This window comes from Saccostrea echinata, unplaced genomic scaffold, assembly GCF_033153115.1.
Source record: "Saccostrea echinata isolate AGI-Se365-2 ecotype Australia unplaced genomic scaffold, CSIRO_AGI_Sech_v1 ptg000025l, whole genome shotgun sequence".
In the NCBI taxonomy this organism is placed as follows: Eukaryota; Metazoa; Mollusca; class Bivalvia; order Ostreida; family Ostreidae; genus Saccostrea; species Saccostrea echinata.
This window is the reverse complement of record NW_026889774.1, coordinates 11,433,236-11,452,723: the sequence shown is the minus strand read 5'-3', so window position 1 is coordinate 11,452,723 and position 19,488 is coordinate 11,433,236. Positions and strand designations below refer to the sequence as shown.

Sequence of the window (19,488 nt, the reverse complement as noted above, 5' to 3'; positions counted from 1 at the left end):
TGAACGTTAACACGTATTGTGTAGATATTATTACCGTATATATATTGGTAGTGGTGATCATTTGATTTCGGAGCGCTTGTAATAAATAACAAGCATTCTGAGAGTATTGCATTAGCAATACTAGTCCCCTACCGGCAAGTGTAATCTGATTCCCGTTGAAAATTGAAAATGCCATAATTCCGTCAAAAGTCAATGAAGTGGAATGAAATGCAAACTTGATCTATAACTCATCAAGGTAAAGTCACATATCGAAATCAGCTCAATATCTGCAAGCGTTTAGAAAAAAAATTGCGGAAAACTCTGAAAAATGGAAAAGGTCGTAATTCCGTAAAAAATCAATGAAGCGGAACGAAATGCAAACAGTTTACGTTTCCCGGGTGTGTTCAATTTGTTAAACTCTGCGCACATCGCTGAGCACGGACTGACAATACTGGTGAGTTGGTTTTCCCGAAATTCGTAGTTCTAGATAAAATGTTTTTTTTTTTAATTATATTTCCGTGTGAAATGCTATAGCAACATATAAGTCATGATATTATATAGAAAATTTAAGGAAATATTAACTTCATATCTGTGTCTATGTCCCTTTAAGCATAGAATGAAATATAGAGATAACGAATAATATTCAAGTTCATAAGTCCATTCAAACAATACAAATCAGGAGCAGAGCAAAACCTCTAAAACATCAGAGGTAGGAACAGGTGCCATGGAGGAGTGAACATACCCTACCAACTGGTCACATCCGCTGTGTGCTCTTTGTCATGATCAGGGGTGAAAACCGGAAAAATCTAAACAATTTGGTGTGTGAATAATGGCCTAGCAATTAGTATGAAAAACATCAGTCATCATTTGACTTAATGATAGATTTTATTTGCTGACAAGGACATTGTATCGACCATAAAACTTGAGAAATGATTACTTTAAACAAGACTGTTTATATTCTTGTTTCATCAACTTTTTTGTCAATAGCTTGCCTCGTTTTAGATATTGTTCATACGTAGAGCATGTTCTTGCGTATCGAATCAATTGAGAGACATAAACCCCATATGCATGCAGGTGATAAGGGTATATTGCTACATAAGTAAGAGAAGTTGACGATTGAAAAGTAGAAGTTTTCACATTTATCAGAAAGCTTTGTTGTTAGGTTACCATTAACGTCTTTTTCTAGTAAAATATCCATATATGAAACAGATGTGTCAGACTCTGTGGTATCTTTTATTTCAAGCTCACTGGGATATATCGAGCCGACATATGAATGGAAGTAACTATTGTCCATTGATAATGAGTCGTCGATATATCTAAATGTCGATTGAAGGCCACAGCAAGTGTTTTCTTTTTCTCATGTATAAGATTTTGAATAAATTCTGCTTCATATAAATATAAAATTAGGTCTGCTTATAACGGGGTGCAATTGGTACCCATGGGAATTCCGAAAGATTGTTGGAAGACCTGATGTCCAAAAACTACATAGATATTGTCAACCAGAAACTCAAGCATCTTTTGAATAACAACTTCAGAATACTTGTGTGTACAATCAGAGTATTTTACAAAATAATATTGCAAACGACCAATGTCAAGGTAAGTAAATTAACGTTCCATTTTTATTCAAAAACAGCTATCAGTGATGTAAAAAAAAAAAGCTTGGACTTCAATTTAATTTGTCCTTAAATGAGACTGAATTTAGCGAGGTCATTGAATCTTTGGGTCATTGTTAAGCACTGTGTAAAGCAGTAATAATCTAGAGTGGCGCTCGTTTTCTCAGTACCCTTCATTATAGTATTTAAAGAACTGCCTTTTACGTAATTGACATGGCTTTGCCCAAGTGATACTAAAGAGGTCTCAAGTAAAAACAGGGTGAAGCCGAGGTTTCAGTGCAGATTCTTGTCAGAGATGTCTATCCTCTCACTCAACTGTTAAAAAGAGAAGCTGGAAACGATTCACTTCCTCCATTGATCTGACCAAACTTCTGATAGGCTTAGCCAATCGGTCTTTATATCCTCCTGGCAAAGACTGCTTTCCAATCCCTTTGTATTCTTCAATGTTGTCACATAGAGGGTAGTGCTTTAGTGCCCCCCCCCCCCCCCGCTTGCTTGATGGGATGAGATTCGCAATATTGGGGATCGTACGTTTATTTTTTATGTATTTTTTTTTTCGTTTTTATTTCCTTTATCCATATCAACTTATTTTTTCCTTTCCAACTTCATATATAGAAAAGATTTGCAGTCAATTTGTCCATCTTTTCCTTGGAGCTCAACAATAGATTTGATGCACGCATATCAACTGAAATATAACTTGGGTCTCAAACTGCCTAATAATTTTAATACAGAACTGTATTCGGCATATATCCAATACAGATTAGCCTCATTGCGGGAGGCTTTTTTCAAGTTACATACCGGTAATCGATGAAACCTTTCTACTTACGACAAATGAAAATGTTCTTATAAAGAACAAACCCTTTATCTAATAGGTAATAAAATTTATTTTTCAAGGAAATATATTCTTTCTTTAACAAGAAATAGTTCTATCATGTTTTGTTCGTTGTATTCTTTCCTTCATGCCTCTCTTCACCAGACAGTTTTTTCAGAATCCTACATCAAATGAAAATTATTAAAAAAAAGTTTTTGAAAAATGTTTTGAATAAAATTAAATTTGATTAATACGAGAATAGAAGAGGTTGGCATTATCCACATTTTCAAGTTTATTAGTAATTATTAAAATTCATTAGAAGTATTTGTAAAGACAAGAAAGATGCCTATATGATCAAACAATTTAAACAGTAATTAAAAATATTCTTCAACACATACATGTCTACAACTCTTTCCATGGTTATTGAGAAATTAAAAAAGTAGCTTTGTTATACCTTAAAAAAGTCAATTCCAAAGAAGAAAAGTCTCCTTGGCCCAAACAAGCCATCATCATCATCGTCATCATCGCAATAACTATCATCGTCCTTATTCAATAGCTGGAAGTAATACATGTATATCACAATCAAACTTTTATGATAACTTTTTTTAAAAAGTATAGAAAGTACATTAAAAGTATGTAAATTTGTGAATATTTTCAAGAAGTCTCTTGCATTCCTAACTGTTACATCCAAAGTACATGTAAGTGCCGTTTTTATGTACCTTAAGTGTAATCTTCTGATCCTTGTTAACTTCTAGTTCCATTGCTTTTGGTACATGTATATCAATACATTCCTGTTCTTTCTGCAGAGATGTTATTTTCTTATCCTCAGAGGTCCTTGTAATACACACAGTAGACATATCCACTGAAGTATTTGGAAAAGGATTCGTTAAAACATCTACAGGGGTGTCTAAAATGCCAACTAATGACTGTCCACACACTTCTCCATCCTGGACTGCTGGTTTGACAGACGCTTCTGACGCATCGACATCTGATTTCTCCTTCTGATCTCCAACTGCTCCTAGATCTAATGCCTTTTTTGTATCCCTTGGGTCCTTTTGTTTTGTAGGTTCAGCAGTCTAAAAATGGAAGAAATAAGTTCATATACATTTTGTTTCCATTATATATTATAAATTTATCTTACTGTCAAAACTTTGGTTCTTAGAAGCAAAATCCCATCTTCAATAACTAACTGGAAAAATTCAAATGAGTAAATCATTGTTGTTCAATATAGAATTGATCCCTTTACCTCTACTTTCATTATGCTTTGTTTTTCAATCAAGGTCTTAGCAAGTTCCTTTGCTTTGAGTCTTCTTACACAAGCTGCTAGTTTCCTGTAATTAATAAATTAATTGAAATAAGTTTGCAAGTTACAAAAAGTCAGGGAGTAATTTTTTTTAAATCAATATTTTTCCAGGTAATAGTACATGTATTAGACTTGATGTATGAAATAACTTATGGATCAGTTACTGAATCACTAAGAAAAATATTAATCTGAAAATATTTTGCAGGGTACATTTTACAGGAAGGAAAAAAAATCCTTAATCATATTAAAATTTATCAAATAAAATGTCAAAGGTTGAAAAGAACTAAGAAAAGGGAGACTAACATCCTAGGAGATTTTTTCTGTTGTTTTGTCAGGATTCCTCCAATACTAGTATGCTGGGTTTTATTTTCCTCCTTGTGAACTCTCTCCTCTGCAGCTTTTGCCTCCTGCAAAAATAAAATGGTAATTGAAATGTCAGAGTTGCTACATTATTTATGAACTTAATCACAAATGTATATTAGAATTTTTTTATGTATTAGAAAACTCTGAACAGTTCTATGGTATTAAAAATTGCTTGAAATTTGCTTCATTCTACAAAATTTTTACCTGAATCACTGCCTTTTCCTCTTTTTCTACCTGATCTGCCCAACTATAACTAAACTTAAGAATCTGGAGCTTTGTTTCCTGAAAAAAGAACAACCAAATAAATTACTTGCAGTTAAATGTATGATACACAAATATAGAGAGATGTGTTAATTATTTATCTACTCAAATGAACTTCACCTACAATATAAAAAAATGACTTAAAGAATGATTTGATGTACAGGACCTTGATTATCAAAAATGATTTCCCGTACGATGGATATATTTTGGCAAAGATTAACTTTGCATAAATACATTCGTGCAGCAATTTCTGTTCAGCATTTCAAAAGATACAAATTGGATTCTAAATGCATGTACTTACCCAATTTTTAACCGGCTCATCTCCGAAGTCCAAAGCTGTTGCAACACTGCAAAAATATAAAAGAATACAATATTTTACAAAGTGTGTCATTACACGTACCATCAAATATTGATACACAAAACATATACAGATATATTATCGTAATTTTTGGAGCAGTGATTGCATCCTCATACCTGTTGTCATTTATGTTGCTATCTTTCTTCTCTCCTACAATTTCTTTATCTAACTTTTTATTCATTTCTATTTTCTGTTTTTGTTCCTCCTACCAGATGAAAAAAATCGGGTTAGTATATCACCATGAAGATGTCTGAAGTTTATGTCATCTTTATTTTTTAAACAAAATTAATTTTTCAATCAAAAAAAAACAAAAAACAAAAAACAAACAACCCCCCCCCCCCAAAAAAAAAAAAACATTGTCACAAAATTATAATTTAGTTTGACTATTACTTTGTCGAAAAAAAAAACAAACAAACAAAAAAAAACAAGATGTGTTTGTGAAACACTGATGCCGCCGTATGGCAACTTAAAGCATAGGTTTATCTTTCTAAAATGCAAATCAATTATGTTGGTACCCAAAATAAGGTCTTGTCTCGAGAAATATACCTGTGAAATATGAAAGCCCTAGCAGCAACCATTGAAAAGATATGGAAAAGTTTTTTCAAAAGTAAATAAAACATCAAGGTCAAGGTAAAATGGTCAAAATTAATGGTGCCCAAGGAAAGGCCTTCTCACAAGAAATGTATACACAATGTACACATGTATACACAATATGATAGCCGTAGCGCCAATCATTCAAAATTTATGGTCAAGGTTAACGTTTTCCAAAAGAAGGTCAAACTCCAAGGTCAAGATCAGAGGTTCAAAGTTGTTTGTATCCAAAGGAAGATCTTGTCACAAGGATTACATATGTGAAGTATGAAAGCCCTAGCATCAACCGTTCAAAAGTTATGGGGCAAGGTTAAAGTTTTCCAAAAGTAGGTCAAACTCCAAGGTCAAAGGGTCAAAGTTGTTGGTATCCAAAGGAAGGTCTTGTCACAAGGATGACATATGTCAAGTATGAAAGCCCTAGCACCAACTGTTCAAAAGTTATGTCCAAGGTTAACGTTTTCCAAAAGCAGGTCAAACTCCAAGGTCAAGTCAGAGGTTCAAAGTTGTTGGTATCCAAAGGAAGGTCTTGTCATAAGGATTACAAATGTGAAGAATGAAAGCCCTAGCACCAACCGTTCAATAGTTTTGGCAAAGGGTAAAGTTTTCCAAAAGTAGGTTAAAAGCCCTAGCATCAATCGTTCAAAAGTTTTGTCCAAGGTTAAAGTTTTCCAGAAGTACGTCAAACTCCAAGGTCAAGGTCAGAGGTTCAAATTTGTTGGTATCTATAGGAAGGTCTTGTCACAAGGATGACATATATGAAGTACGAAAGCCCTAGCACCAACCGTTCAAAAGTTATGTCCAAGGTTAAAATTTTTCAAAAGTAGGTCAAACTCCAAGGTCAAGATCAAAGGGTCAAAGTTGTTGGTATCAAAAGGAAGGTCTTGTCACGAGGATTACATATGTGAAGTATGAAAGCCCTAGCACCAACCATTCAAAAGTTATGGCCAAGGTTAAAGTTTAGTAAAATTTTGCAAAACTGGGTCAAACTCCAAAGTCAAAAGGTCAAATATGATGGTACCCTAAGAAAGGTCTTGTCACAAGGAATACACATGTGAAATATGAAAGCTATAGCTCCAACCAATCAAAAGTTATGGGCAATGTAAGAGTTTATGCGAACAAACAGACAAACAGACGGACGGACAGGGCAAAAACTATATACCCCCGAATCTTCGATACGGGGGTATAAAAAACAAAGACCTGAAACGACTCACAAACCAGAGATATTTTTCTATAAATTTAATGACGAAGGTATAGGTAAACTACTATTTAACTTATGCATATAGGTAGCTTTTGTATATGTACCTCCAAACGTCTCTCTTCCTCTTCCACAGCGTCAACCCACTGGTAATCGAACTTTAAGGTCTTCAGTTTAGTATCCTGCAAATATTCATTTGATCAGCAAGTTAATATTAGATAAATTGAATGAATTCAAAAATAATTCAGGGGAAGTATTCATCAATAATGGCATGGCCGTAGGACCCGCCCCCTAAATTTACCGATATATAATATACTATAGAAAACAAAGATTTTTTTATGTCTGTGCCCCCTCAGTAATTACTTCTAATGATCCCCCTTTTTTCTTAGCTTATCAAGGAATTTTATCTTTGTTGTGCCAATCCAAACTGAAGATCTAAATGGTTGTGCCCCCTCCCCCGAAAAAACTGAAATAGTTTCCTATGGGCCTGAAAGATCTGTTAATCCAAATCTCACAGGGGCGGACCCAGGATTTTTTCCGCATGGGGGGGGGGTGTCCTCATCAACAGTAACAATTGACTTTAAAATATTTTGACAAGCAAAATTAAAAACAACAGCAACAACAACACCTAAACAACTTGTAAAATTGAAAATCCTATTTGATAGGGAGTTGGGATGGGGGAAGGAGGAGATACTTTTCTAAGTCAATTTTCCTGGGAGGGGGTCAAGGTCTTTTTTTAATTTTTACATGGAAATTGAACAACTCTGAACATTCCGGGGGAGGGGGGTCCAGACCTCCTTCCCCTCAAGACGCCCATGTCTATGCAGGGATTTGGGGAGCGTGTACCAATTATAAAAGAAAGGGGGAATTGACCAGTTCTCGGGATCATAGTTTCAGATGCTGGTGAAATCCAAACAAAAAATAATTAACTTCATAAATAACTTACTAACATGTATTAGTATTAGATATATTTTTTAATTTTCTATCCAAGGGGGCGGGATGCTAATGATTAGAACATATAAACATTGCATAGGAGAGGAGTAAACTTACCACATCTGTGACGGGGTTCCCTCCGAAATCCAAAATTGCGTTGTAGTCCATGATTTTTTTTATTTCTACGAAAAAAAGACATAGCGTCAGGATAAGTACTTAACCATTAATTTTCTTAAACGTATTTGAAACAAAATGTACTTATATATGTATCGATCTAAAAAGAACTATGTCTGGGTGAGTTTTACCTCCGTGTTTTGCCTCTCTTCTTCGCTTTTTGTTGTAGTGACGATTGTTGCGTCACACTGTTTGTTACGTTTTAGTAGACTTGTTATGATGACGTCATACAAAGATTACCTTTTTCTATAGAAAGGCAGGGAGGGGGGTTATCAAATATTTCCACGTACATCTACTACAATTTTACTTTTCACGCCAGTACCTGACATAATTTGTCCAGGATGCAACATACGTAATCATGTCGACATGCAACTTATTAATGTCAACATGCGAGATAATTATGCAGAGATGCGACTTATTTATGTTAACTTGCGAGATACTTATCTTTACATTTGAGTTAATTATGTCAACGTGCGAGATATGTCTGATGTCATTCAACTTGTTATCTTGGATCTTGACATAAAATCTTGCATGTTAACATATAACTCGCATATTGACATAAATAATAAATAAGTCGCATGTCTTCCCCTTTGCACCCCCACCCCCACCCCATCTGACATTACATAATATACGGGCTGCATGATACACTTAAGTCGGAAAACATTAGAATATGCAATATATATGTCCTGAACTCATTGAACTCTTGCTTTGAATCTAGTAGACCCGTAGCAACGAGGTGGAGTAGGGGTAGGGGTAAAAAAGCAAAACAACAACAACCAAAAAAAAAAAACTTCGGGAGGGGGAGGAGGACCGCTCCCACCAAAAAAGATTTTTGAGTTTGGACAATGTTACTTTTCATTGAATTTATTTTTTCTTGTCATGTTATATTAGCCCGAGACGCCAATATCCAAAAGAGGGCTCGAAGACTGATATTGGTCGAGGGCGGATAAGATATGTGATATGGAAAACGGTATGCTTTGTTATATTTATTACGTGCATATGGTCAATCTCCTTTGCAGAGTTGTCGTTCGTTCCTCTCTCAGACACCTCTGCAATGGGCTCGCGTCAAGATTTTTGACATAACGTAAAAAACATAACATTTCAAGGATAAATTCAAATTAAACTAATATTTTTAAATCTATTTAGAAAATATCTATCTTAAAGGACTATCATTAGCTCCGACATTTAATAATAATGAATTAAAACAAACGCACTATTTCTCGTGCTTATCACTGTGACATACGCGAGCCAACGACAGAGGAGAATGTATGAGCCGATGGTAGAGAGTGGCATATGGTGTGCAGTTTATTCATGAGATCGTCTCCATATGATTTATTCATATTGATATTCACAATTTTCATTTATATTTTTAAATTTTCGTATTAAAACCTGCAAGCCTGATCCATTTTGTTTTCTCTCCAAACCTGCGGCATAATTTTATTTGTAGAAATTTGAATGATTAACTGTTGACAACTCATGATACCTTTTTTAAAAATAATAAGTAGGTCATACTGATGCAAGAAATTGCCGTTTTCAATCTAAAAGGCGGTAGTAACTCTTCACTAAATGATAAATAATCTGTATTTTATAAAATTATGCCCTCGATCCCATGTACCTATCGGCGGAGGAACTCTGTCAACTTGCAATAAACACTTACATTTCATCATCGAAAATGATTAAAACACCAATTATAAAGCGCTTTCCTTCAATAAAATTGCAAAATCTATATCACTGATCCAAATCAACCCGAGACTCCAATATCGGTCAGAGGGCTGATATTGGTTGATACAGATATTATCATGTATTGTTTTTTTTTTATTATATATTATACAATTATTGCTGTTTTGGGGGTTAATACGATGATTTAGCCACCTGAGGAGTACAATTTTCACCGAGCCCGAAGAGCGATGTGAATATTATACTTCGAATTAAGGTGGCAAAATCATCGCATTGACTGAAAAAAAACACAGCAATAATTGTTTTATTATATGATTCAATAATTAATGATACGAACTCATTAAGCAGATCATGTCATCTTACTTGTTTACATTTGCTGAAGTCCTAGCTAAATGCAATGAGAGAAACATTACCAGTCGTATTATAATGTGGAATTTTTAAAATCTACTTTAGTTGCTATGAAAAAAAAAGAAATAATGTCAGGCTCTTTTATAGATTTTGAAAGGGGGAGGGTGCATTATCAGGGGACAGCTTAAAAAAAACTTTGATTAGCCCCCACAAAAAGAGAATTCTTTCAACTTCAAATTTTGCTTTAGAGTTGGGATGTACGAAAGCCTATTAGGATCAAACTACGGTAAAAAAAATTTATAACGCAGAAAAAGGCGTAATAACGCCTTTTGAAAAGGCGTTATTACGCCTTTCCAAAAGGTGTTATTACGCCTTTCCAAAAGGCATTACTACGCCTCTTTTTTTCAATACTTGACTTACTTAGCCCACACTGGGGACTGATTATAATTAGATTTCCAGGAAAAAGGATTTTTAAATGTGTAAAATATTTTCAGTGTTAAACCAACTTAGTCCTTCTCTGATGCCAGACGCCTCTACCAAGGTGCATGGATTTCAGAAATTTGGTTGAAGGCTAATTGCTCATTATACCTATGCAAATACTTTGCCTGTTTTTTACCAAGAGGGGAGAAAAATATTTCAAATTTGACATGAATTTTTAATACCTGGCTAACAAAGCCCAAAGCTGGTTCTGCCTATATCCTGGATTTTCAAAAGCAGAGTGTTGACTTCTCTTAATATGCATGCAAAATGCAAACAACTGTCTGCGAGATGTGCAGGAATATAGAAAATACTATAATTTATAATATAATTTATAATATTAAAACTATAATCTAAATATTGCATAAATAAAGATGGCTTAGGTTCAATCTTTCATATATTTACTATTTTAGGAATGACTCTAATTCTTGGCCAAATTATTCGAGTATACCCCGGTAACCTGGTTTGGGTCAGTTTACGCTTTATAATCCGCGAAGCGGATTATAAAACAGCGTAAACTGACCCAAACCAGGTTATACTTGAATAATTTGGCCAAGAATTAGAGTCATTCCTTATAATTTAATTCTAAAATCATTAAACAACTGTGGGTGTAAAATTTCGTTGCTTTTTATTAGTTCAAATTTGCCGCTTAATAATACAACCCTAGTAACGGAAGTGATGGGAAGCGAGGGGAGGTAAAAACTGATACATAGTCCTAGCAGCCATGTTGTTTGTTTACATGTGGTAAGATCCAAGTTACTGTTTGAAGTTAAAGGTACATTTATTAAATCTGGAATTTTCCATGAATCCCGAGGACTGGAAATGAGAGGATTGCATGGATACAGATGATTCAGCTGGTTGTCAGGGGGGTGTGTCCCCATACCAAACCAGGTTATACAGAAATAATTTGTGTTCCTTTTTGGATATTAACCAATCAGAGGCTAGAATACAAACAAAGTTAAATTATTTTAAAATAACGCCTTTCCATTTTTCCTTTTCAAACAGGCCGGTAGTACGAATGTGAGTGGGGGGGGGGGCACCCCCTCCCCACTTTTTGGGAGAATAGTCTTGCTATAGTTTAAATATAAAAAATCATATATTGATTGCTTGGTCCCTTAACATTTTGTTGCAGTATGGTTAAACTCGGGCAAGTCATTGCATTTAAAAAAAGTTTTACCGAAAAATTAGAAAAACTTTTCCCTCAAGTTTAGGCAGTTTATTTTTTTTTCGGGGTGGGGTGGGGGGTTGTTTCTTGTTTTTATGTTTGCTTGTCAATTTTATGGGACCCCCCCCCCCACTTTAAAAGCACGGGCCTGTCAAAGACATAATAATGGCCCTTCAAAAAGCATAATAACGCCTTTTTGAAAGGCGTAATAACGCCTTTTAAAAAGCCTTTTGGAATGGCGTAATAAAGCCTTTTGGAAAGCCGCAATAACGCCTTTTGAAAAGGCGTAATCACGCCTTTTGGAAAGGCGTAATAACGCCTTTTAGAAGGGCGTAATAACACCTTTTTGAAAGGCGTAATAACGCCTTTTGGAATGGCGTAATAACGCCTTTTGGAAAGCCGTAATAACGCCTTTTGGAAAGGCGTAATAACGCCTTTTGGAAGGGCGTAATAACGCCTTTTAGAAAGGCGTAATAACGCCTTTTGGAAAGGCGTAATAACGCCTTTTAGAAAGGCGTAATAACGCCTTTTGGAAAGGCGTAATAACGCCTTTTCAAAAGGCGTTATTACGCCTTTTTTCGCGTTATAACGCCTTTTGAAAAGGCGTTATAACGCCTTTTAATTTTTTTTTTTACCGTAGTTTGATCCTAATAGGTTTTCGTAGGGATGTGGTTAGCGGTTGGTGATTAAAGTCTATTTTTGGGGGGCCAGTCTTTCAATGAATACTTTTAGTCTACAATGAATATTTTTGGTCTAAATTAAAAGTAAATATTTACGTTCAGAAAAAAAAAATTGCAGGGGGAGGGGGTGTCCCTGCACCAAACCCCGACAACCACCTCCACCTCAAGTTATATATTCCCTAATGTTATGTTCACATGACTAGGAGTCGGTAGCAAGTGAAATAGCTTTCCAAAATTGTTTGAATCAATTTGGATTTTAGACAAATGTAGACTACAGAAAATAAATCCTTATTTTCACCTAAAAGGTCACGTGCAGGTGAATATAAGGTAGTATTTTTTCTACATTGTTGGATCGCAGCCAATCAGAGAGATGGGAATTATTCAATCATATAATAATTGAAAAAGCGTCCAGAACTCATATATGCACATGTAAATGCACCTTTATGTAGTTACACTGTTCTTCTTTAAATTGTTGAATTTCCGTCATCAATATGTCTTAAAGGCAATACATTTAGTAATCATAATTGAAATAATTGTAAATTAAACAAAACAACTATTTTGAATGATATTTGATATGAAATAAAATTGCATCCAATACAAATCGTTTACAATAGAAAAGGGTTCAAGGAACTCCAAATGAAAAGTACGATTATCAGGTAATATATAAATCTGATTTGACATTCACTGAGTACTTCCAAAGAGCTACTAGTTCCTGATAGACAATGAAAATAATTTCCATTACACAGAGTTTCTAATAAACATTTTGCTGTGTCCCGCAAAGATGTCGCGGTGCATTTAAGACGCCATGTCAGTTAGTATTACTGAATAGCTCTTAGATTTATTTTGAATATAAATTGCTTTATGTTTTAAAATTTGTATCACTAGCAAGTACTTTCAGTACATATAAGTTTCTTTAGTATTATTTTTTTTTATAAGAGATTTCATGCGCGGATGTAGAGGGGGAGGGCCGGACCCCCCCCCCCCCCCGGAATTTGCAGAGTTATTTAATGTATAAGTTAAAGCAACTAAAGTGACTTTAGTACACCCCCCCCCCTAGAAAACGCGGACCCCTATTAAGTTGGTAGGAAAAGTCATGCACATGAAGCTTACGAAGTGAAGTGGAGGGGCTACACCCCCCCCCCCCCCCCCACGAAATAGAAAATTCCTGGATCCACGCCTGAATTTACTTGGAATGGTCTTGCAAAAGTGATCCACTACATGTAGCTGGCTTGGTCTGATGACATTCGCGTCATTGGGTATTTTACGTTTAATTATTTCTTAACATATTTTGTATTTTTTGTTCTATGTATTTCCTTTATCGACATTTTTCTTGTCTTTCCAACTTCACGTGCAGAAAAGATTTTGCGGTCAATTTGTCCATCGTGTCCTCGGATTACTTTAGTCAACAATAGAATTGATGCATGCATATCAATTGAAATATAAATTGGGTCTCAAACTGATAATTTTCATACAAAACTGTATTTGGCATACATGTATATCCAATGCAGATCAGCCTCATTACTGGACGAGTTTGCAAGAGACCTAATCGGTGAAACCTTTCTACGTACGACAAATGAAAAAGTCCTCATAAAGAATAAACTCTCTATTTTATAGGTAATAAAATTTATTTTTTTAAGGAAAAATGTTCTTTCTTTAAAACAAAGTAATAGTTCTATCATGTTTTATCCGGTGTATTCTTTCGCTCATGCTTCTCTTCGCCAGCCAGTTTTTCCAGCATCCTACAACAAATGAAAGTTTTTGAAATAAAAGTTAATGAAGATGTTTTTAAAAATGTTTTAGAACAAAATTCACTATGATTAATATGAGAATAGAAGAGGTGGCATTATCCACATACTAGTATGAGGGTTTATTGGAAAATTCAAAAGAAATATTTGTAAAGATGAGAAAGATACCAAATACAATTAAATAATTTACAAATGTAGTTTTCCTATACCTTAAAATAATCTATGCCAAAGAAGAAAAGTTTTCTTGGCCCAAACAGGCTATCGTCATCATCATCATCGTCATCGTCGCAATAACTATCATCATCCTTATTCAAAAGCTGAAAATATAATACATGTATACCACAATCAAACTTTTATTATGATATTAACTTTCAAAAAGTATAGAAAAAATAGTTTAAAAGTATGTAAATTCATGAGAATCTTTTTTGCCTTCCTAATTGTTACCTATATTACATCTACAAAGTACACGTAAGTTCTGTTTTTATATACCTTAAGTGAAATCTTCTGATCCTTGTTAACTTCTAATTCCATTGCTTCTGGTACATGTATATCAATACATTCCTGTTCTTCCTGCAGAGATGTTATTTTCTTATCCTCAGAGGTCCTTGCAATACACACACTAGACATATCCACTGAAGTATTTGGAAAAGGATTCCTTAAAACATCTACTTGGGTGTCTAAAATGCCAACTAATGACTGTCCACACACTTCTCCATCCTGGACTACTGGTTTGACAGACGCTTCGGATTCACAGGCATCTGATTTCTCCTTCTTATCTCCAACTGCTCCTAGATCTAATGTCTTTTTGGTATCCCTTGGATCTCTTTGCTTTGTGGATTCAGCAGTCTAAAAATGGAAGAAATTAAGGCTATATACATTTTGTTTCCATTATATACTTGAAACTTATCTTATTGTCATAACTTTGCTTCTTAGAAGCAAAATCCCATCTCCAATAACTTACTGGAAAAATTCAAATGAGTAAATCACTGCTGTTCAATATAGAATTGATCCCTTTACCTCTACTTTCTTTATGTTTTGTTTTTCAATCAAGACCTTAGCAAGTTCCTTTGCTTTGATTCTTCTTACACAAGCTGCTAGTTTCCTGTAATTAATAAATTAATTGAAATAAGTTTGCAAGCTTAAAACATAGTTATAGAAAGTCAGAAAGTCATTTTTTTTTTTAAAAATCAATATTTTTCCAGAGAATAGTATCATTCTTGGTGTATAAAATAACTTATGGCTCAGTTACTGAATCGCTAAGAAAATTTTAATCTGGAAATATTTTGCAAGGTACCATTTTACGGAAGGAAAAAAAACCTTAATCATATTAAAATTTATCAAATAATGTCAAAGGTTGGAAAGAACTAAGAAAAAGGAGACTTACATCCTAGGAGAGTTTTTCTGTTGTTTTGTCAGGATTCCTCCAATACTAATATGCTGGGTTTTATTTTCCTCCTTGTGAACCGTCTCCTCTGCAGCTTTTGCCTCCTACAAAAATAAAATGGTAATTGGGATGTAAGAGTTGCCGATTTATTCATGAACTTAATCACAAATTTAAGTCAGAGTTTTTTTTATGTATTAGAAAACTCTTAACAGTTCTATGGTATTAAAAATTGCTTGAAATTTAATTCATTCTATAGAATTTGTACCTGAATCGCTGCCTTTTCCTCTTTTTCTACCTGGTCTGCCCAACTATAACTAAACTTTAGAATCTGGAGCTTTGTTTCCTGAAAAAAGAACAACCAAATAAAGTGTTTGCAATTAAATGTATGATGAGTATAAAAATATAGAAAGATGTGTCATCTATTTATTTACTCAAATGAATTCACCTAAAATATAAAAATTTTGACTTATAGAATGTTTTGATGTACATGACCTTGATTATCAAAAAAAAAAAAAAAAAAAAAAATGAAAAAGAAGAATTCCTGGATGTCAGATGGATATAATTTGGCAAATATATACTTTGCATATATACATTTTTGCAACATTCTGTTCAGCATTTGGATTCTAATTGCATGTACTTACCCAGTTTTTAACCGCCTCATCTCCAAAGTCCAAAGCTGTTGCAACTCTGCAAAAATATAAATGGATAAAGATTTTCAGTAAGTGTGTCATTACACGTACCACCAAATATTGATACACAAAACGTATATACAGATATATTATCGTAATTTTTGGACCAGTGATTGCATCTTCATACCTGTTGTCATTTGTGTTGCTGTCTTTCTTCTCTCCTACAATTTCTTTATCTAACTTTCTCTTCATCTCTGTTTTCTGCTTTTGATCCTCCTACCAGATAAAAAAATCGGGTTAGTATATCACCTTGAATATGTCTGAAGTGTATGTCATCTTTATTTTCTTAAACAAAATTTATCTTTCAAAATAACCATTGTCCCAAAATTATAATTTGACTGTTACTTTGTTGGGATAAAAACATAAACACCTGTAACCACTCCGAAACCAGATGTATTTTTTCTATAAAGTTAATGACGAAAGTATAGGTAAACTAATATATAACTTATACATAGATAATTTCTGAATGTGTACCTCCATACGTCTCTCTTCCTCCTCCACAGCATCAACCCACTGGTAATCGAACTTTAAGATCTTCAGTTTCGTATCCTAAAATTATTCATTTAATTGATCAACAAGTTAATGTTTGGTAAATTGAATGTATTGAACAATTCAGGGGAAATATTCATCAATAATGGCATGGCCATAGGATCCTCCCCCTCCCTAATTTTGCAGATATATAATACTATAGAAATCAAAGATTTTTTATGGATGTACCCCCTCAATAATTACTTCCGATGCCCCCCCCCCTTTTTTGCTTGTCATTGAATTTTAGCCTTGTACCTAGTGCCCATCCAAACTTAAAATGATTGCCCCCCTCCCGAAAAATCCCGGTCCTGGAAGGTCTGTAAAAGCCGAATCTCACAGGGGCGGACCCAGGATTTTTTTTCGGATGAGAGTGGGTGGGTTCCACATCAACCGTAACAATTGACTCGGAAATGTTTTGACAAGCAAAATTAGGAGAGAAAAAACAACAACTTAACAACTTGAAAATCCTATATCGAGTTGGGGATGGGGGAAGGAGTATACTTTCCTAAGTCAATTTTCTTTGGAGGAGGGGTCAGGGTCATTTTTTACTTTTACATAGAAATTTAATAATTCTGAATAGGGTGGGGGAGGGGTCCGGAACCTCCACCCCTCTAGATCCGCCGATATCTATGCAGAGATGTGGGGAGCGTATGCCAATAATAAAAGAAGGGGGGATTGACCAGTTCTCGGGATCATAGTTTTGGATGCTGATGAAATCCAAAAAAAAAAATATTTCCCACATACATAACTAACAGATATATTTCTGATTTTCCAATTAAGGTGGCGGGGTGCTAATGGTTTAAGGAAGGAGAGAATTGAACTTACCACATCTGTGACGAGGTTCTCTCCGAAATCCAAAATTGCGTTGTAGTCCATGATTTTTTATTTCTACAAAAAGAAGAAAAGACAAAGCGTCGGGATAAGTACTTAATTTTTTAAAACGTTTTTGAAACAAAATCTACTTATATATGTATTGATCAAAAAGAGCCATATCTGGGTGACTTTTACCTCTGTGTTTTGCCTCTCTTCTTCGCTTTTTGTTGTAGTGATGATTGTTGCGTCACACTGTTTGTTACGTTTTAGTAGTCTTGTAATGGTGACGTCATACAAAGACTATTCTATAGAAGGCATTGGCGGATCCAGAGGGGGGTGGGGTTCCGGGGGTTGGAACCCCATCCCCCTTTATTTTTGGAGAGAGATAATTTTCTTCTGTAATATAGATATTTTAACGCCTAATATTTTTGATTAAAATAAATACATGTAGTTCAATTTCTGCCCTTTCTGCTCGGTAGATAGAGTTTCGCGTATTTACTTTCCTCCGTGCACCTCCACAACCCCGGCCCCGGGCCCCAACCACCCACAAGTAACATGCAAGTTTTCACTTTGATATCATCGGAGGATTCCGGCGAACGTCAGCTATGCCATTTTTGGACCATCTTCTGAAGTAACTAACTTCAAGAAGTATGCATAAAAAGGCACGAAAGGGAATTTTACATAAGAGAATATTTCTCTTCTGACATTAATCAATGAATAGGAAGGTTTAAAATGTCTCCAGGGTATGCGGAGAGAGAGAGAGAGAGAGAGAGAGAGAGAGAGAGAGAGAGAGGAGGGGGCTTACTTTTCTGAAAATAATAGTTTGCTGTAGTTTATATATGTAACTTTTGATTTGTAAACCCTACCCCCCCCCCCCCCCCCAATTTAGTTTGACCTGCGTATCATAATTCGTCTATTTAGATTACTATCAGTCCAAATAAACACACAAAACAAACTCAAGATTTTCAGTTCTAACTCTGTAGTAATTTTTTTTTTTTAATTTTATGCTAAAATTGAGGAATAGAGGACGAGGCGGTGTGACTACAAGACCCCAGTTTTTGGATCCGCTCGTGTAATGTATCCGTTATACAGGAAGAAATATTTCTGAAATATGCATATGCTGTCATATATTCTGTTGGACTGTCCAAATACATTATCTGTGCGAGAGAAAGTAATATAAAATATCGAATGAAAAGAGAAAAATATTTCCCGGATATTTTTTGCTTACCATTCAACTTTTAGTCTCATTGCTTGAACCAATCAAAATTAACCGGAAGTGTCTGTTACTAGACCAAACAACCTGTAACAGAAAGGTGCGGGGAAAGACAGGCGTTGTGGAGGTAAAGGTGTGTTTATATCATTATCTTTTTAATTTTTTGTGCATTTTCTGTTTTTATGTATGTGAATCTTTATCTAGACAAGATTATTGTTGACTCTCCTTGAAAAAAGTGTGCGTTACGAAGAATAATTTTGAATGTAAACATACATATGCATTTTCAAACTAATGTTAAATAATAGCAGCGCAGGATATTCATTCACAGATACCGAGGCAACAATTTCTGTCAAATTTTCAGATAACATAAAAAGTTATCATGGCTAGACGAAAGCAGGAAGCGCAGCTGCAGCAAGAAATCGAAACGCAAGAGGAATGGGAGGACATGCTATCCAAGGAGGGTCTTTATGGTAAAGATTATGTGCACTTCATACTTTCTGATATATGTAATATTTATAAGAATTACATTGTTAAATTTATCTTGTCTTTTCCTGTTTGTACGTTTTTGCAAATAAACTCAATAATGGAATTTAAGTTATACAGGGATCTTAAATTAATGCGAGTATATAATGTCGACAAACAAGATGATTCTTTTTGGGGGGGGGGGGGGGTCACTTTAGTCAATTGGAATATTGCCATCCATTATCATCCTTTATTCATTAATATTTCATATTTTAATCTTCTTCACCAGAATTTCACAGCCGTTTTTAACCAAACTTGCAAATATTAGTTATCCTCGCATATTGAGGGTTTAACGAAATCGAATGTTTGTTCAAATGAAGGATCATGCTATTTTCCAAAGGAAGATAAAGAATAATAATAAATAAAAAAGGTGGGAACATTCTAAAGAACACTAAACAAAATGAAGGTGAAAGTTTTGTCCTTACATAGTGAAAATTCAAGCTGATTCTCATAGCACCCAGCTCCTGGATGGGTCCACATTAAGGGACCAAGCAGCTACCAAAACATCTTAACTTCTGAAGGGAAAAATCTCTCAAAACCTTTTCAAAAATGCAGGATGACAATTATTCAAATTCATCATCTCCATGTAGTGTTTATTTGTACCCATTTAGACCCTTAAGTTTTACAATGGATTAATAGAAACATTGCTCTAAAAAACTTACCTTC

The 19,488-nt window shown here is 34.7% G+C and overlaps 3 protein-coding genes and 1 long non-coding RNA gene across 11 annotated transcripts in view; 1 reads left to right on the top strand and 3 right to left on the bottom strand.

Annotated features, from left to right (window-relative positions):
* Positions 1 to 2,851: 2,851 nt before the first annotated feature.
* LOC133192893 (uncharacterized) lies at positions 2,852 to 4,814 on the bottom strand. The gene is made up of 7 exons (XM_061328900.1): positions 4,805 to 4,814; positions 4,632 to 4,666; positions 4,274 to 4,351; positions 4,010 to 4,113; positions 3,650 to 3,734; positions 3,123 to 3,479; positions 2,852 to 2,959 (listed from the first exon to the last, which is right to left on the bottom strand). Exons 1-7 carry the CDS (start codon positions 4,812 to 4,814, stop codon positions 2,852 to 2,854), a joined length of 777 nt encoding a protein of 258 aa, XP_061184884.1.
* Positions 4,815 to 4,833: 19 nt separating this feature from the next.
* On the bottom strand, positions 4,834 to 7,549 carry LOC133192618 (uncharacterized). The gene is made up of 3 exons (XR_009721839.1): positions 7,525 to 7,549; positions 6,582 to 6,656; positions 4,834 to 4,893 (listed from the first exon to the last, which is right to left on the bottom strand). It is a non-coding gene; the product is annotated as an uncharacterized LOC133192618 (long non-coding RNA).
* Positions 7,550 to 13,613: 6,064 nt separating this feature from the next.
* LOC133192892 (uncharacterized) lies at positions 13,614 to 15,938 on the bottom strand. The gene is made up of 8 exons (XM_061328899.1): positions 15,874 to 15,938; positions 15,699 to 15,744; positions 15,323 to 15,400; positions 15,058 to 15,161; positions 14,691 to 14,775; positions 14,163 to 14,519; positions 13,883 to 13,990; positions 13,614 to 13,667 (listed from the first exon to the last, which is right to left on the bottom strand). The coding sequence occupies exons 1-8, from the start codon at positions 15,936 to 15,938 to the stop codon at positions 13,632 to 13,634; spliced, it is 879 nt and encodes a 292-aa protein (XP_061184883.1). The 3' UTR covers positions 13,614 to 13,631.
* A 2,476-nt stretch (positions 15,939 to 18,414) lies between these two features.
* LOC133191998 (thioredoxin domain-containing protein 6-like) overlaps positions 18,415 to 19,488 on the top strand; it is a 29,042-nt gene continuing 27,968 nt past the window's right edge. For all 8 annotated transcript variants that reach the window (XM_061327815.1, XM_061327812.1, XM_061327814.1 and 5 more), the window contains exons 1-2: positions 18,415 to 18,433; positions 18,662 to 18,770. In XM_061327815.1, the coding sequence (XP_061183799.1) occupies positions 18,680 to 18,770 (91 nt within the window). In that variant the 5' untranslated portion in view covers positions 18,415 to 18,433; positions 18,662 to 18,679. The remainder of the gene's footprint in view (positions 18,434 to 18,661; positions 18,771 to 19,488) is intronic.

What these genes read in the sequence shown, in the direction of transcription:
- LOC133192893 (XM_061328900.1), bottom strand. An exon ending in AGGAAAAGGCAGTGATTCAG is followed by an intron (nt 4,114 to 4,273) that starts GTAAAAATTTTG and finishes TTATTTTTGCAG; the next exon opens with GAGGCAAAAGCTGCAGAGGA. An exon ending in CAGAAAAAATCTCCTAGGAT is followed by an intron (nt 3,735 to 4,009) that starts GTTAGTCTCCCT and finishes TATTAATTACAG; the next exon opens with GAAACTAGCAGCTTGTGTAA.
- LOC133192892 (XM_061328899.1), bottom strand. Translation starts at nt 15,938, where the DNA reads ATGAAGAGAAAGTTAGATAAAGAAATTGTAGGAGAGAAGAAAGACAGC. An exon ending in AGCAACACAAATGACAACAG is followed by an intron (nt 15,745 to 15,873) that starts GTATGAAGATGC and finishes ATATTTTTGCAG; the next exon opens with AGTTGCAACAGCTTTGGACT. An exon ending in TTGGCATAGATTATTTTAAG is followed by an intron (nt 13,668 to 13,882) that starts GTATAGGAAAAC and finishes CATTTGTTGTAG; the next exon opens with GATGCTGGAAAAACTGGCTG.